Source organism: Acanthisitta chloris, unplaced genomic scaffold (assembly GCF_000695815.1).
Source record: "Acanthisitta chloris isolate BGI_N310 unplaced genomic scaffold, ASM69581v1 scaffold660, whole genome shotgun sequence".
NCBI lineage: Eukaryota > Metazoa > Chordata > Aves > Passeriformes > Acanthisittidae > Acanthisitta > Acanthisitta chloris.
In genome coordinates this window covers 7,199-24,282 of record NW_008650812.1, presented here as the reverse complement: position 1 = coordinate 24,282, position 17,084 = coordinate 7,199, and the positions used below count along the sequence as shown (strand labels likewise).

Genomic DNA, 17,084 nt, shown 5'->3' with positions numbered 1-17,084 from the left:
TCTCCATCTTGCCTCTCCTTAATGTCTTCCAATGGGAGAGAATTGCTGGCAAACATCAGTATTTGCAAATAGTTTTACAGTCTATTCCAATGGAGGCCTCACTCCTCACCCAAGCTGCTGCAGCAGGAGCTGAATACTTGTCCTAGCTTGGATCCACATCAGCATTTTAACCTAATTTCTTTTCATTTCAGGTTTGCAGAACAGGCAATTTTCTTCTTCTTCTGCATGTTTGCAATCATGCTGTTCTCCAGGGATCCCAAATTTATTCCAGGTTGGGCAAGCTTGTTTGCACCAGGGTAAGACTATTTTCATTCCACTGTCCCATTTTTCAATGGCATTTCCAAGTCGTTGAGGTTCCTGGGTTCTGATTGTATTGCTTAACACTATCACTCAGGTTTCCTGGAATAAATTAAGCTGAGCTGCAAGTAGCAGAGCCAACTTTCTGGTCTCTGTCTCCCAGAAGGAGGTACATGAAGCCAGTGGGAAGGTGGGATGTGTCTATTGAGGTCATCCCCAGGGTTTAATGTTGGGAATGCTGTTTTTAGGTACATTTATAATGAAATAGTGAAGTCTTTATGCAATCCACTGATTTCATTGGAGGTCTGGAGACTGAAGAAAGATGGCAGGAGCTGACCCTGAGTGCTATCCTGTCTATTTGGCAAGTTTGTGTCCCCTGTGACATCCATACATTGGGAAGATGAATGGATACAGCAGTTGGGAATGCTAAAGCTCAGAGAGGGTGTTGTCATTTCTTAATAGAAGAGATTTTCATAGTTTTGTGGTTGGTTTTTTTTGTTCTTCAAATAAGGCCCTAGTTTAATAAATGATTCCTTAATACTACAAAGTAGTTATGGACTTTTTCCTCATCAGTTAATAGCTCCTGAAAGCCTAACACATGCTTAAGCTCTTTACTGGATGGAGTCTGCCTTTCACCTGAGAGTCTGAGCATTTTGCAGACAGCTCTAATAAATAAGATGGTTTGGGTTCTGCCTCTCTTCCTCCCTGCAGTGAGCTGAGGAAACTTGTCCTCATGACTCTGCAGTCAGAACAGCCAGACCATCGGTGTGGTGGGGATTAGCTCTTGGTTTTTCCTTTTGTAGGGCAGCTTTTCTGGGGGGTTCACAGCCCATCGTAGAAATGTAGCTCGACAGGGAATTAAAACAGAAAAGAACTGTGAACAGCGAGCATTGTTTAAAGCAGAGGGAAACTTGTAATCTTCTTTGGTAAATCCCTGTTCTCATAAACTTTGTAATTCTACAGGCTTGTGCTTCTTACATGTGTTTCTGCTGCTTTTGGACAGGTTTATCTCAGATGCAGTTACGGGAATCACCATTGTGATTATACTGTTCTTCTTCCCTTCACAAAAACCTTCCTTCAGGTGGTGGTTTGACCTGAAAGGTGAGTAGAGACCCCTCTGGGCAGGGACTCTGTGCTTGCCTATGTCCTGGCAGGGCAGACATGGGACAAGAGCCAAGACTATCCCCCTTGGACCTGCACCAAACAGTAGCAGCTGTGCTGGCTGTCTGAGCACTGTGGCTTGAAGGTGCCATTTGATCCTACAGAGACTTTTTTTCTGAAGTGCCTGAAGAGGTTTAACAGTCACTGCCCTGCTGCTGGTGGCAGGAGTGACTCAGTTGCTCATGTTGCTGTCAGGGATGATGTGATGGCAGGTTGAAGCAAACCAAAATCAGTGTTGATTTACCGTAGCAGACCTGATTGTGAAACAGAGGTTTGGTGGCTCAGTCCCAGACAGTTCCTGTCCCTTGAGGGGAGCAGGAACCCCTGAGAGGGCAGAGCTGGGCTAGTTGTCCATACTCAGATATAGGTGCCCTTCCTCAGTGCCTAGAATTAGAATTTAAACTCCTAAAGTGCAAATTCTGCAGCAGTATTTGGTACCAGGAGTCTCTTTAGGCCTTGGGTCTGTCCTTTTGAGTACCAATGAGATACAAATTTTAATTCATAAGTCACTTGGAATAAGAGATGATCTTAATGTGGAGATGCAGCTGATGAAGGCCCTTCGTGGATGATGGAGCATTGCCTGGGGTCTGTGGGAACAAAATACCAGCTGCTCTGAGTCATGCACATTTGTTGTGTTGTCCACCCGCAGGAAGATGTTTAATCAGGCCTCCTGGGGATAAAATATGTGCCCTTGTTCAACAGAAGATTACAGTCCCATTAGTGCATCCTTGCATACGACAGAGCTCACTTCACCACGTATTAAGAGATGGCTTTTGGGGCAGAGGAGCTCTCTGCTGGCTGTTGAGCGACAAGTGGAAAATGAATAACATCTTCGTAATTCAAATGGCAGAAATTTTCCTCTTTCCGTGGACTCCCATCTGTTGAGGACCATGTTTATGTCTGTTACAGAGAGAAAATTAACCTGATATAAAATGTTCCCTCAAGAAAGCCTCAAAGTAAACTTTAATGCTAGAATTTCTTTTCCTTTTTTCAAGCTCTGATACTAAGCTAAATGATCTTTTAATTGCCTAACTTAAGAGACTCTATATGTATATTTTTTCAGCAACTCATGGTTTGTGAGTGCAGTGCTGCTGTCAGGCTCATGATATCATGCTGTCAGATGATGACTGATGCTCCTCTTTGGGTGGGTGCTTGACATGAGGCTTTTCTCTTTGTCTAGCACCAAACACAGAGACACAGCCCTTGTTGACTTGGAGAAAGGCCCAAGAGACGGTGCCCTGGAACATCATCCTGCTGCTTGGAGGAGGCTTTGCCATGGCAAAGGGCTGTGAGGTGAGGCCTGCCACAGATGCCATGTGGCAGTCATCCTGCCCAACAGAGCTGGATCTTATCAGATTGTCACTTGGGTTTCTCATTTGGCTCTGGGAAACTTGTATCAGTGGAGTCACCACACTTGAAGGACATGTTTCTCAGCTCCAAGTGACAGCAATATGCAGCAGATAGCTAAGGAGGTTACAACTCCTTGCAAACTGCTTGCTGTTAGACCCCCTGAGGACACTGCACAGAGGTGCTTGTGTAGGTCAGTGAAGGTCTCACATGTAATTTGCAGTTCTAGGAGAGGATCAGTTCCCCTGTAGGGTTGCAGGAGGACCACTCTCCTTTTTGTTCTCCCCTTCTGCAGGAGTCTGGCTTGTCTGTGTGGATAGGAGGCCGTCTGCATCCCTTGGAGGGTGTGCCACCACCCGTGGCTGTCATCCTCATCACAGTTGTCATCGCCTTGTTCACAGAGTTTGCCAGCAACACTGCCACTATTATCATCTTTCTGCCTGTCTTGGCAGAGCTGGTAAGGCTGTCCCATGGCAAGACCAGCTGCTCCTTTGCCCCACTCCCCTCCCTGCCCCTTGGGTGGGCAGGTTTGTGTTTGGTCTGTGCAGGGACAGGCACCATGTAGTTCTCCTGCTCCTGGGCTTCAGGCACTTTGAAATCCTTGAGAACAACAAAGCAAGTGCTTGTAGCATAACATGGACACTGAAGGATAATAATCCTCCAGACTTTGTTGGCAAGGCATGTGATTTTTTATTGCAGGTGGTGGGATGGGGCTCTGCACACTGTGCAGCTGTTTGGATTCTTTGTTTCATCTGTCTGTGACTCTGAATGCCCAAGGTGCAATTTCTGTTCCTTTCTGGTTTTCCAGGCCATTCGTCTGAAAGTGAATCCCCTCTATTTAATGATACCAGGAACTATAGGATGCTCCTATGCCTTCATGCTGCCAGTCTCCACACCTCCCAACTCAATTGCATTTTCCTCTGGACATTTGATGGTCAAGGATATGGTAAGTTCTTTTAGAGACAGAAAATGCTGCAAACAATCAGCCTGAGTGTTTAAAAAATGGGACTTTCTGGATTGTTAATAGTTCAATATGTAGTAAAGTGGGAAGACAGGAGTCTGATGCTGTTTTCAGCAGTGTTTGAGGCACAGGGATATGGAAGGAGCCTGTATAAAGTTCAGCCCTGTGAAATTTGGAGCTGCCATGACTCCAAATGGTGACTAAAAATTATCTTGAACATACTCAGCATCTCCCAGACCTGCTCCTGTTCCTCTAGTATCAGAAGCTCAACCTTTCATAGGTTTCTGGATGCAGGAAAAGTTCCCCAGCTCAGTGAAATAAAGCTTATGAGTAAAATTAGGCTTAGTCCCAGTTCCTGCTCACATTCCTGAGGCTAAACAGATGTTAATGTTTTTGATGGATCAAAGCTTGGTAAGCATCTGCAGAATGGCCTTTGTGGCTCAAAGCCTGCTGAAGATGTTGCTAATATTAACGGCAATTAAGCCTTCCATTTTTATAATGTTTACACTCAAATAGCTTCATGCTTCACATGCTGTAGATGTCCTGTCTAAACTCAACAGTTGTCTTTGTATTTCTTTTGTAGGCAAGAACTGGGTTGCTCATGAATCTTATGGGAGTTCTGCTTCTTAGCTTGGCTATGAACACATGGGCCAAGAGCATCTTCCAGCTGGGGACCTTCCCTGCATGGGCCAACATCCATGCAGAAAATGCCACCTCACTCGTGACAGCTGTAGAAAATGTCACTTTAAGTGCACTAAATAAAATATGAACAAAGCCACCCCCGGGGAAGGACTCACTCACTTAGGACTGGGGCACTGGAATCGTCAGAGTATGCACAGGAGGAAAAGCCACGTGGCTGCTCACACTGTGTGGGACCTTCTGGTGTAATTTTATCTTTAGAAATACTGGTCAGTGTCACAACATCCATTTGTTTTTTTCTCTGAAGATCTTTCCCCACCTTCTGCAGGTACCAATCTGACTCTCCCAGAGTCCTTCTGTTGTAGGTGGTTGTTAACTGGACAACCTGTAAGCATTGAGCATCTTTGGGTAGATGCCTGTCCCCCCATGAGAGCTAGTGAGCTTTGCAGCTCTAGTTTCTGATACCCTACCTCGCTTTGGAGAGCAGCCCTGGGAACAGGGTGCAGGCAACTGGATTATTTATGTGCAACCCAATGTGAGTGAGTGTATCAGAATCTGGCTGGGGGAAGGTGGCCTGGCCAGGTGCTTCTGGCAGGGTGTGAAGGATGGGGTCTCATTACCATCTCATGAGTGATTCCCTGACGGAGGATGAAGACTATTTCTTCAAGTTTGTGTGTGAAGGGATGATTCAGGAGATGTGTGGTAGGACTTGGTGCATTGCTCCATGCTTTGGAAACAGGAAGGCACAGTTTGTTTCCAAGCATGGTCAATATTTTGAGAACCTGGGACATAATTGCTGCCTGGTTCTTTGCACTGAGTACACAGATGGGGGTTTGGGACCAAATTACCTTCTGACGTAACTTTGGACATCGGTGGTGTTTCACCATTGGTAAATGTGGCCAGTCTTAGGTTTGTGAGATTGACTCACTCACAAATGATCTGCTGAGTCACAGGTCAGTGGACAAGTTGCATTGGAATATTCTTGACATTTCTGAAAAATAGGCTTTGATTCTTAACATCTTTTTAAATCAGATTGCTCGGGTACTTTCAATGAAAGCATTGCAAATTGACTGTGATTTTAATCACCATTTTATCCAGTTCTTTTTATTATTTTTTTTCTGTAAGAATCTTAAATGTTAAATTTAAACAATCAGTCATTGAAATAGATGATTGAATGATAAACAATCTGATTCTTGGTTTAGGGAAGGTGAGTGACTGGGTCCCTGTGCTGGGACAGGTTTCTCTGATGATGTAAACTGGTGGAGCTGGCAAGGTGGACTGGTCTGGGGTAGGAATCCAGTGCATCCCCCCTGCTCCTGTGCTGCTGATAACCCCCAAGGCCAGGTGGGAGAGCTGGCAGGGTGATGCACACCAGCCACAGCTGCTGCTGCAGGGGTTGCCCTATGGGGGTTACCCTAGGGCCATGTGGCAGGTGGGGACTTGAGGGAGTTGAACTGAAATTGCCAAAACCAATTGAATGTGGAACTTTGATCAATCAAGTTTAAAACAAATCCTTTAATGTTCAACAAGATCCTTAAGTTAAACAAAATCCTTAATGATTGTGGAAAACTTAAAATAAAGCACGTTTGTTAGCACGTCACATCGTCCTGTTTGCTCTGTAGATTGAGGGGAGAAAAACAGAGCCTGAGCCTTCCCCTGCCCTGGCTTCACCCCTGATTTGGGCAGTGCTTCCCCAGGAGGAGCAAGAGGGCAGGGAGGTCTCCCTCCTCGTCGGAGCAAAACAGAGGCCTGTAAAGCAGTGGAGCAATGGGAAAGCTCTTCCTTTCCCCAGCACCTCAGGGCTGCTCTGCTCAGGAGTCTTTGCTGGGCATACCCCAGATCACTGTCCTGCTTGGCTGTGCTGGGTTTGGGCACTGTCGTTCTGCATGGCTGCTCATCATGCCTTAGCAAAGATGGGCTGAATGGGGAGGGGAAAATTGCTCCCTGCAGTTTGCTTTCTCAGCCAGCTGTCTGTGAACAGCCCAGCATTGCTGTCCCAGGCCAGGAACAGGCTGTGCCCTGTGTGGCAGGCACTGCAGCAAGGAGCCCTGTCCCGCTGCCCTGCGCTGCTGGAGCTGCTGCTGCTGCTGCAGGGGATCCACGTCCGTCACTGGGACAGAGCTGCCTTTGTCCCTGCAGCCTGGAGGATGCACAGTGAGGACCTTGGGATCATCTGGTTCCAAGGTTCAAAGGGTAACATCCAGCCCAGCTCCCTTGCAGATGTTGGAGTCGCAGGTTTGCTTACGGTCTCAGCTCTGACTCCTTGTTGAATCCAGGAGAATGGTTTTACTTGGGTTTGAAAGCCAAACTGAGACCACAGAGCCTGTGTAAAAGTCTCCAAAAATTACTCCCAGGGACCTGGCATGTCTGTGGCACTGCCTATCCAGAGATCAGAAGGTATTTCACAAATACAGCCAGGGAAAGTTTATGATCTCTGTGCCAACATGAGGAACTGAGGCAGGGAGACCAATGACTTACCCAAGGTGCATAGTGGGGCCAAAGGTGTGTAAAGCACCTGGATCCTAAACCTCTTTAATCTGCCAGCTGTCAGCAGCCTCTGTGTTTCCCAGGGCTCCCCAGAGGATCTGGTTTAAGGCATGTGGAGGACAGACTTACCTAATTCTGCTCTTTCATATCTAGGCATCTGTGAGAGCAGGACTAGTCTGGGATGCTTGAATTTTAATTTATTTTTTTTAAACAGAGATTTAAAGATTTAGTGTTTCAGGGGTTCAAAGGTGAACAGGCCTGCATGAATAGTTTCTGATTCCATTTGCTGCTGCTAGTACTAAGATTTGCCAAAAGCAGCTTTTAATGGTAAGTCAACCCCATTAGTCTTGAAGGGTCTGTGATATGAGTACAGATATGAAAATTCCCAGGAAAGAGTATGTCAAGTGCTGTACTAACCTTCTATAACTTTGACTGTGTTATTTTAGAGGAACTTTGCCTGCCTATGCACCATTTCTCTAGGAATGTAAAAATCCAACAACCATCACAAAAGCCATTCACATTAGCAGCCTCCTTGTGAATTTTAATTAACAGGAAATGCCACTCACGCATTGAAATTCAACATCCAGAATATCTCTGCTTTACTCCTTTGATGTTCCCCATCCAATCCTGGACCAACATCCACATGTTCTCCTGAGACACTTGGAGGAAAATCATTTTGGTTTATTTACAATAGGAAAGCATTTTGTAGTATCTTTTATCCCAGAAGCATTCAAGTCGCTTTACAAAGTGTTCACACAGAAGAGCTGCTCTGTGGGTCCTTACAGGGGAGTGAGTCCAGTGCTGTGCACAGCCAGTTTGCATCCAGCAGCGATGCTGGAAGTTTGGGAGAGAAAGGGAAAGATTCCTGAAACAAATGAAAGAAAGCCTGGCATGACAGGGGGAATTCAGCTACTGCAGGTTAGATAGCCTTGGTTCCCTTAGCACATTTATCCCTCATTGGTCACTGAAAGGATATTGCTGGGATTTTTCTATTTTTCTATAGTAGAAACCTAAGAACATGTGATCTGGCTGTGTATTACCAAAAATTGTTCATTTGCATGTAATTTTAACAAGCAAAGAACCACCACTAATTGGCTAGTCTTTCCCACACTGCCAATTTCTTGAATGGGCAGAATGACGTGATCAAGAGATGCTGATGATATTGCTATGGAGAAATACCTTCAGCCTTAAATCGTTCTATTTTTGCCCTCCATTCATCTTCTTCTCTCAGTCATTTTATTAAGCTGTACAGTTCATGCAGCCCATGCTCCACCTAGGGTACAGCTGCTCCTTTACGTTGCACCATTCCCATCACGGTCACCACCACAGGGTCACACTGTCACTGCAGGTTGAACTTGCAGGTGTCTTGGCACAGATTCACCCTGAACACTGTAATCTGCAAAGCAGAACTGGATGTAAAACCTTTGTCCTGGTGGGTACAAGCTCAGTGCCCATCCCTAGTCCAGGCAAAATCAGGCTCTGCTTCCTGGCTACGATGCCAACGAAACCCTTTGTTGTCTCATAGTTCCAGCAAACCTCTTGCAGGCACGTGGGGCTCTTTGTCTCCTCCTGTAGTACTAAAAAGTCGAAATCGATGATGTTAAAAAATTTTAGGGCTTGAGCTCTGTAGAGACTGGATCTTGGCAAGAAAGCAATGTCCCTATATACCACCTGGGAGTGACACAGGGCTAGAAAATGCACCTCGGAGCATCCTGGGGGGACACAGCGTTTCTCCTAATATTCCTCTGTTTTCCTTAAAACTCTCCCACCCACAGACGTCTTTGCTTTTGAGCCGGAATGAGCCGGACCTCGAAGTCCTTCAGCAGAGTGTGACCACAAGATGTCAGAGTTGCTTCGCTGCGATGCACAGTCCTGCCCTGCCCGTGTCCTGGTCCTGCCTGTGTCCCGCTCCCAGCTATTCCCCGGGTATCCCTATGAGCACAGGTCATCAGGTCTGGGTATAAAATAGAAGATATTCTACCTCTCCTCTCCTGTAGTCCATCCTGCAGGGATCAATTTTGAGCTGAGACGGAGGAAAAATCCAGACTTCACAAACAAACCCTTCTTGGTGCCGCCTGGAGTTACTGCTTAAACAGTTCCCCCCCAGACTTCAGGTCCCTTTGCCAGATAATGTAGCAGACTCAGAAAACACTCAAACACTCAGCACAGTGTTGTGGACTTGAGGGTTTTTTTGTTCTTTATAGCCTATTGCTAAATTTTTGTTTGCTGCCCCAGAAAGCTGCCTGTGTAGCCTGGATGGGGTCCCAGGGGCTGATGCTAATATCAGTTAGCTCTGAAGTACAGTGAGAAAGACACTTAGTCTTAGAAGGAGAAGCTGATGAGCCTCACAGGCTCCAGCTATGGGTCTTTTGGGCTAGTCCCTTATAGTCTGCACACTGAATTCAAGACCTAATTCATGGCCTGTGCAAGCAATTGCTATGGATGCTCCAAACAAACAGCACTTTCTTTCCCACCCGCCTGGCTGGTGCCTCTTCCCGGCTGGAGCCAGTCAGAATTCTCATCCGGCCTCTGTGCTCCAGGGCACCAGGAGGAAAGCTTTGCTTCACCAGCCACACAGGAAAAACAAAAACTTTTTAACTGTACAGTGGAGTTGTTGAGCAGAGCAGCAAGGGCAGAAAGGGCCTTGCCTAGTGCCTGCAGGACGGGCTCAGGAGGCAGGTGGAAGTTTGCTCTGCCAGCTGTGCTCATCGTTCCTCCTCCTCCAACAACTGCCACTGCTGGGGGGTCCAACCATGTCCCCTGGGGAAGGTGCTGCTCTCCCACTGCTCTCCAGAGGGCAGAGCCCCACGTGCTTTGCTCCCAGGGGTGGCTGGGACAGGGATGACTTCCAGACCTTTGCCCTTTCTCACCCAGGGGAGCATGAGAACATCCTGGGGGCCTGGCAGTTTCCAGCTGGTGGGAGGGCTTGGCTCGGCACGGGACAATGGGTTCCCTGCAGGAATGGGCTCAGCTGCGGCTGGATGAGCTGTGTCACCTTTGCCCACAAGTGGTGGCTTCGTGTGAGAGCATCTGGCAAAGGAGCAGGTTTGGCAGGAGCCAGGGAAGGCTTCTGTAACCCACAAGCTCATAACTGAGGGACAAACACTGTGGGTTGGTCCTTGTCTCCTGGGGGGCAGGTTTGGTGGCTGGAGCTCTGTGCCTTGCACATCCTGAGGGCCAGGCAAGTTGGTCCCAAGAGGGCTGCACATCCTGGCTGGTATATTTGGGAGCTTCTCAGCAGTTTGGGAATCCTGACTGTGGCTAGGTTTTCTCTGCAGTGCATTTTCTGGCTATAAAAAAAGGGGAAAGTTTCAAGTTTGAAGCTTCATCTTCCTGTGCTAGGACTGTGAGAATCATAGAGTCATAGAATTAAGGGTTGGAATGGACCTTGTGAATCATCTAGTACCAACCTCCTGGGCAGGGACACCTCATCACTAGATCAGGTTGCACAAGGCTTCATCCAGCCTGGTCTTGAACACTGGCCTTGAGATGAACCTTGAAGCAGTTTGTGAACCCTGCACACAGTTTTAGCAGGGAGGAGCAATCAGAACAGACAATTACCAGCACATGGTTTGCTGGATCCTGCCATGCTCTTTGTGCCATGACTGATTTCTGAAAGAGGAAAAGCTCCCCTTCACTCCGAGAGAGATGCCAGTCCTGCTGCTTGCTGGTGGGCAGTGTGAGGAGCAGTCAGCTGATTCCCTATAAGGGATGGCGACACCCCACGTTCCATGTGATGCTTGTTCCATCTTTGTCAGCCCATATGTCATTGACTCATTTTTTTCAGCTATGTGTCATGAAAATAAGCCATCTCTGCAATAACAGTAAGACCAGAAGAGGTGTAAAGCCTGAGCAGTGCTGAGCATTCCAGCACTGTTCTGTAGTGGTGTTATTCTCCAGGCTTCACACTCCAGGTTTGCCCACTCACTTCAAGGATTGCCAGCACTGCTGATCTGAATTGCCTTACACATCTTTTTTTTTTTTTTTTTTTTGTTTATTATTGAGTTCTGGCTCTCTGGTGCTGCCTTGGTTTCCTATCCTGCCTCTCCTAACAGCCACATTTGGGATCCTTTCTCAGAGATATACAGCACTGGAGCATGGAGAGCTTTCGAGCAAGTCTGGGGCACCTCACTGCCACTGGGTATGTAGTGTTTGCTTTAATCCCTCTCCTTCCCTCTGTCTTAATAGCTGTTGTATGGCCTTTTTCCACTGAAAACCTTCTTTGCTAGTCAAAATTCTGCCCCAAAGGATAGCTGAGTCTGCTGTCAAGCAGTGGGAGAGAGGGATTGTCTGCTTTGCTTTAACCCTGGGGACAAGCTCTTCTCCCCACCAGGTTTTCTGGTCTCCAGAGAGTCACTCCAGATGTGAAGCCTGAGAAATTATATTCCTTCCCAAATGTTTGTTTCCATTAGACATTTAAATAGCTTTATGGGACATTTCATCCTGTCTGCAGTGGCCAAATTCTTATCCTTGGAGATTTCCTCTGGCACTGCAGCTTTAGTGTGAAACTGTTTACTCTGAGCAGTTCTCTGTTTGTCACCCTTAAAACTGCAGATTTGTGTTCGGCCTCCTCTTAAGAGGCAGAGGGAGCAGAAACTGCCACTCAACTGCCTCTTGTCCACTAACATCTTGTAAACTCAGAGCTGGTCTAACAATTTCCACAACAGCCAGGAGCCTCTTTCTCCCTCCAAAATCCTCTAAGTAACCTCTAAAGCCACAGTCAGCCACTGCCAACAAGTTGACCCCTCGGAATTACTCTCTTATGAATAACACAATGCTCTCCTGGGCTTGCATTAGAGGAGGAGCAGTCATATTGTACTTGGTATTTGATCTTTCAAGAAATGCCTTGAACTTCCCTGTCCTGCTGCTTCCAGGGGAAATCTGACTCCCAGCTACTCAGACTAGCAGGGAAGCAGAGAAGAGTGAGACCAGAGGCACTCAGAGAAAGACATTATAAAGACCCATGAGTGATCATCTTGAGAAAGACCCCTAATTAGTACATTTATGGACTTCCTCGGCTAATGCCTAGGTACCTGTTCTTTTCACAGGATGAGAGCACGTGTCTACTGTGAAGACATTCTGTTCCCAAAGGTGCACAGTACCATGGCAGACCTATGGTGTATTTACTCCAAGCCTGTCCCAGCAGACAGCAGAGAGTTGTGGACCTTGTTTCTGCAGTGTTCCTGCATTACAGCACTGATAGGAGGCCTCTTTTACAACTGGATGTTTGCTTCCCTGGAATATTCCTGGCATCTCTCTGTTGCAATGACTGTCTCCTTCAGTCTGCTCCTTCTCCTGACCCTTTTCTTGGTGCATCCTGCCCGTTGTGTCTTCAGCATGATCATGCCTACGTTAGGTACCAAGCAAGGCCGTAAACTTCTCTTGTCAACCTGCATCATGATAGCAGTGGTGAACATAACACCCAACATCATAAGCAACATTAAAACCATACTGCAGGTTATTAAGTGCATCTGCAAGAATTCCTCTGAGAGTCTTCTGAACTCCACTGCTCTGCTGAGGACAGCTTCCTGGGAGCTTGGGAATGCCATCCAACAAACAGCTCATTCCATTCATAAGCCTATGAATGGACATTTTCAGTTTTCATTGCTTCAGAACAGCTCTGCAATTTACCAACACATGCACTTTGCCAGTGAGAAAATTAGTAGGGACTTTTTGTCTGTTGAGGTACTGGTCAAAGACTCTGTAAGAGTAGGCAACAAGCTGGTTGCTGGTTTCTCCATGCTCTATCTCTGTTTTGAGTCCACCTGGTATTTGAAAAATTACCTCACCAACCTCCGCTTTGACAATTTTTACATGACCAAGAAGCTGAAGCATTTAGCTGTGGACAGAAAAGCAGCTCATCTGCTGGGGAGCTCATCCAAAAACCTCATCCGACCAACAGGCTTGAAGCTGTCCCGGGAAGAAGCAATGCTGTGCCTCGTGCACGCTGTGCTGCTCACTGTGGCCCTGATGCTGATGCTGGTGGTTGTGGCAATGGACCACTTTGCATTCAGCATGGCAGACACTGCGGTGAGAAAGGCAGCTCAGTTCTCTGTGGTGCCCATCACTCTCCACATCAAATACAGGGTAAGAGCTGGGTGCCCTGCCCTGCCCTGCGTGGGAACCCTGCTGTGTGTCACAGCATGATGGGGGATTGTGTTTTTTGTACCCTTCTTACACAATCCTGACTTCCCTCCCTAGCAGACAGCTGGAGCAATAGGCTTTGAGGGGACGAGGCAGTGGCACAACCTCAGTGGCTCCTCCCAGTGCATCAAATAGCAGCAGACACCTGCTCCAAATTACAACCCTTTGGGTGTGAGGAGGGGAGCAAATAGTGCCCTTTGCTGCAAAGACACTGGAGCAGCAGCCATCAGGTGTCCCTTCAGCTCCAAGTCCCTTCCCTAGGCAAGGTGAAGGAACAGAAGTCCCTGCAGCAGTCACCCCACTGCAGAGTGGGTGCCCAGAAGGAATGGGGAAGCTGACGAACACATCTTGGCTGTGAGGATGTGTCCTCACCTTAATGCACTGGCTGTTCTTTAAGTAGAAAGCTCTGCTCACTGGCTTTGTTGTCACCCTGTGCAATCCTTTTCCACGAACCTCCCCAGTTTCTATTTCAATATCCTTTATCTGGACTAGTTTTGTTTTGGTGTTTTACCTTTCCTCTTATGCTATGCAGCCTGTCTCCCTCCCCAGCCCCAGGATCCTTAGTGCAGACACTTGGTTATGATGGATTTACAGGAAAATAATCAGGGCTTAGAAAAAGCCTCTAATATTCAGATAAGAGCCACTAATACTGCTGTCTGGATGACCTCTTTCATTGTAATCTCACACAGTGAATACCTGTTATGATCTCTGTGGCAGCAGATAAAGATTACAAATGGGACTGGATCTCACTGTGCTGAGTACTCAGTGCCTACACGTCACACTGTTACTCTCGCTCAGCCTGCAGTGTGCATACACTTCAGTGTCCTTCTCTTGATGCTGTAACAACTGAATCAATGCTGACACACCCCTAAACTAATGGTTTTGTAGTAACCACTTGATTTTGGTTTGTTCATACCCCATTTACCTTTAACTCTCCTTATTTCAGGCTGAAATAGGGATCCTACGCTATCTTTTCAAACTTCTTCTGCTTCCTTCTGAGAAATTAACACTTCAGGACTTTGACAGGACCTACCATCATCATCTGACCTTCAGCTCTGCCCACTGCAGGATCAGCCCCCCAATTCCTCCCAATCCTTCTGTGCTGCTCGTTTTGGGGCTCCTCTTCTGCATCCTCTATGCCACCGTGTTCCTGGAAACCTACGCACGCCGTCTGTGCCGGAAAATCGCAGCCTCCTTCTTCCAGAGCTGGGAGGAGAAGAGACTGCTCTACCTCTACAGGAAGCTGTCCAGGAGGCAAAAGAAGGAGCAAAACTGTGTGAAGAACTAAGGGTGTTTTTGGAAATCGAGGGGATGCCTGAGTATGGCAATGAGGCACGGGCTCCGTTCTGCTCACACACAAAGACCTTTATTTTCTCTCCCAGTTAGCTTTTATACAGCTCCCTAGTACTTTCATATCACTCATACTCCTGCATATTTGTCTACCCATGATTCCTTTTTCTTACCCCTTGTTTGCATAATATATACAGTCTTTAGCAACAGTTGTCAGACTTCTTCTCTGCCTCCTCCTTCCAGGTGCTGTGTACACTTACTGCTCCCAGGGTTCCTTGCTGACCAGAGCAAGCACATTGTGGCACTTGTCCAGTGACACAGGGTCTGCTCCCACACCTGAGACCTGTGGCAGTGACTGGGCACAGGCTTCACACTTTGCATTTTCCAGTCAGAGAACTGTTTGCAGTCTGGGGAAAAAACATTTGCCAAAAACCCCAAACCAAACCATACTAAACCAAAACAAAACAAAAGGCAAAATGTCACATTTGGCATTAATTAGAGAAAAATGGGTCTGAACTCAGCTGCTTCAGGAATGGTGGGAGAGGGCTCATCTGACTTGGAGCGTAATTGCAGCATTAGGCAAGGCTGACTGGGAAATACATGGGAGTTGGAGTGGGAGAAGAGCTCATTTATCTCTTCCACCATATCCATGCTAGAAGTACACACTGCCTTTCTTTTTCAAGCTATGCCTTCAGGCAGGAAGAAAAGAAACTCATTTGACTCAATTAACTTAATTTTCAAAGAGTTTTTCTTTCTGGTTTTGTGCACAGAAACCTGGGTAGCCTGGACAAATTTAGAAGCTAGTTTATTCACCTAAGAAAGTGAATAAACCAACTGAAATAAATTTGAGACCAATATGACCGTGAGAGACACATCCAGGACATGGGTGGAGGAGGAAATCAGCACATGAGGACTTCACAAAATCACTTCACAATGGCTCTTCAAAATAAAATACAAATAAAACAGCTGGAGGACCTCAGAAGAGGATGAGAACAGCCAATAGAGCCAATTTGGGTGTCAGTCTCTCTTCCCAAGTAACAAGTGATCGGATGAGATGAATCAATCTCAACTTGTGCCAGGGGAGGTTTAGATTGGATATTAGGAAAAATTTCTTCAAGGTTTATCAAGCATTGGACCAGACTGCCCAGGGCAGTGGTGGGGTCACCATCCCTGGAGAGATTTAAAAGATGTGTAGATGTGGCTCTTAGGGACATGGTTTAGTGTGGCCAAGGCAGTGCTGGTTAATTGTTGGACTTGATTGTTTTAAATGTTATGTTGTTTCAGACTCAGAAACTACGTGAATGTATCCAAAATTCATAAATCCATCACTGAAGTGTGTTATTTTTGATAGAGAGGCAGACTGGACACCTCTGTAAGAGAGGGAGCCAGAGGAGGAGATAAATCTGTGCCAGGTTAAAAACAAAGCAAGTTCACAGCTTCATTTCTTCAAAGCATGTCTCTATTATTTTCCTCCCTCCTTCCATTAAAGTGTTCATTAAGGTAATTATTTGACATAATGCACCTCAATGAGATTAAATGACAGAAGTGAAGTGGCAGCTGCTGCCAGATGCACCAAATTTTCTCAGCTTCTGAGGTACTTGAAACAAGTAGATCTGGATTGTATTTTTAAAGCATCTATTGAAGAAAACCCTGGTGCATTCATCTCCCCAGATTTCTTAATTCCCTGCTGTTCTGATGATTAATCCAAGCACCTTTTTGGCCTCTGCAGCAACTGGGAGACTTTGTCATGTGGTTTCTGTAGAAAATGCCCTGTGCTCTTCTGTTGGAGGAAAGGAAAATGATTTCCATTGCGTAGGCAAAATTACCTGGAGCCAGGGGTTAAAATAGCTGGGAGGAGAAGGGAAGAGATCCTTCAGCCAGCAAATCATCCCAGCAACATGTCACCTTCCAACAAGAACTTCCTTTAAAAAAGTTTTTCCTTGGGAAGAGTTGTCTTTTTGGCAAGAGATGAGCATTAATAATGAGCTTGTGCAGCATATCAGCCACATCATCCCTGGTGCCCAGTTGGGCTGTGATGCTTTCCCTGGGCAGGGGAGCTGGTGGGAGGCAGAGCTGCTGGAAATTGCTTTGCTCTCCTGAGATATGTTGTTCCTCAGCCAGATAAAGGTGTGGCAAAATAGAAAACAATGCCATTACAGAGCTATATTGTACACTGGAGAGGTGAGCTGTCCTGCCAGAATTTGTTTAACGATACAACAGAGAAATGGTGAACAGATTAACCAGCAGACAACGTTAGTTGATTCACATATTTTTAATTAAGTAGGACTAATGTACAAGCCTTGTTATTTGCTATGGGGTTTTAATCCCTCAGAGCCCCTGCATACTCCCACCCTAACTCCTGTTCTTAGTGACTTGTTTCCTTTGGTTTCACTCAGCACCTCCCTCCCACCCTGCAGGCAGGAGGAAGGGGAGAGTGAGGCTTTGTCCTGTGTCACTGTCACCCTCCAGCCCCTGGTGCTTGGTCTGGAGCCCACGGGACAGGCCCTGGTTGTCCACCTCCTCCACAGGGCAAAATTCTTGCTGGGCATTGCTTCTCCTACTTATTTTCTTATTTCCTGTCCCTGTCTGCATTCTGCAGGGAAGGGTTTCATCACATCTGGCTTTTGGGTTTGGATATTCGTGATGTTGGAAGTTCAGGGTCAGACGGTTGTGTGCATTGAGGCAGAGGCAGGGCTGGGGTGCTCTGGAGGGGCTGATGGGCACCAAACTTCCTTGTTTTTTTTCCCTAGCTTTGTTA

The 17,084-nt window shown here is 46.7% G+C and overlaps 2 protein-coding genes across 2 annotated transcripts in view; both read left to right on the top strand.

The window, feature by feature from the left end:
* Window positions 1-4,544, top strand: part of SLC13A3 (solute carrier family 13 (sodium-dependent dicarboxylate transporter), member 3) — a 15,803-nt gene extending 11,259 nt beyond the window's left edge. Inside the window, 6 exon segments of the mRNA XM_009070103.1 lie at window positions 192-296; window positions 1,301-1,398; window positions 2,639-2,751; window positions 3,101-3,262; window positions 3,614-3,751; window positions 4,350-4,544. Of these exon segments, the coding sequence (XP_009068351.1) occupies window positions 192-296; window positions 1,301-1,398; window positions 2,639-2,751; window positions 3,101-3,262; window positions 3,614-3,751; window positions 4,350-4,535 (802 nt within the window). The 3' untranslated portion in view covers window positions 4,536-4,544.
* A 6,445-nt stretch (window positions 4,545-10,989) lies between these two features.
* OCSTAMP (osteoclast stimulatory transmembrane protein) lies at window positions 10,990-14,324 on the top strand. The gene is made up of 3 exons (XM_009070113.1): window positions 10,990-11,033; window positions 11,941-13,009; window positions 14,037-14,324. The coding sequence occupies exons 1-3, from the start codon at window positions 10,990-10,992 to the stop codon at window positions 14,322-14,324; spliced, it is 1,401 nt and encodes a 466-aa protein (XP_009068361.1).
* The last annotated feature ends 2,760 nt before the right edge of the window (window positions 14,325-17,084 follow it).

Excerpts from the sequence above, each read along its gene's own strand:
- OCSTAMP (XM_009070113.1), top strand. The coding sequence starts at position 10,990 with ATGGAGAGCTTTCGAGCAAGTCTGGGGCACCTCACTGCCACTGG. Across the intron at positions 11,034-11,940 it reads GGGCACCTCACTGCCACTGG|GATGAGAGCACGTGTCTACT; the intron begins GTATGTAGTGTT and ends TTCTTTTCACAG. Across the intron at positions 13,010-14,036 it reads GGTGCCCTGCCCTGCCCTGC|AAATTAACACTTCAGGACTT; the intron begins GTGGGAACCCTG and ends CTTCCTTCTGAG.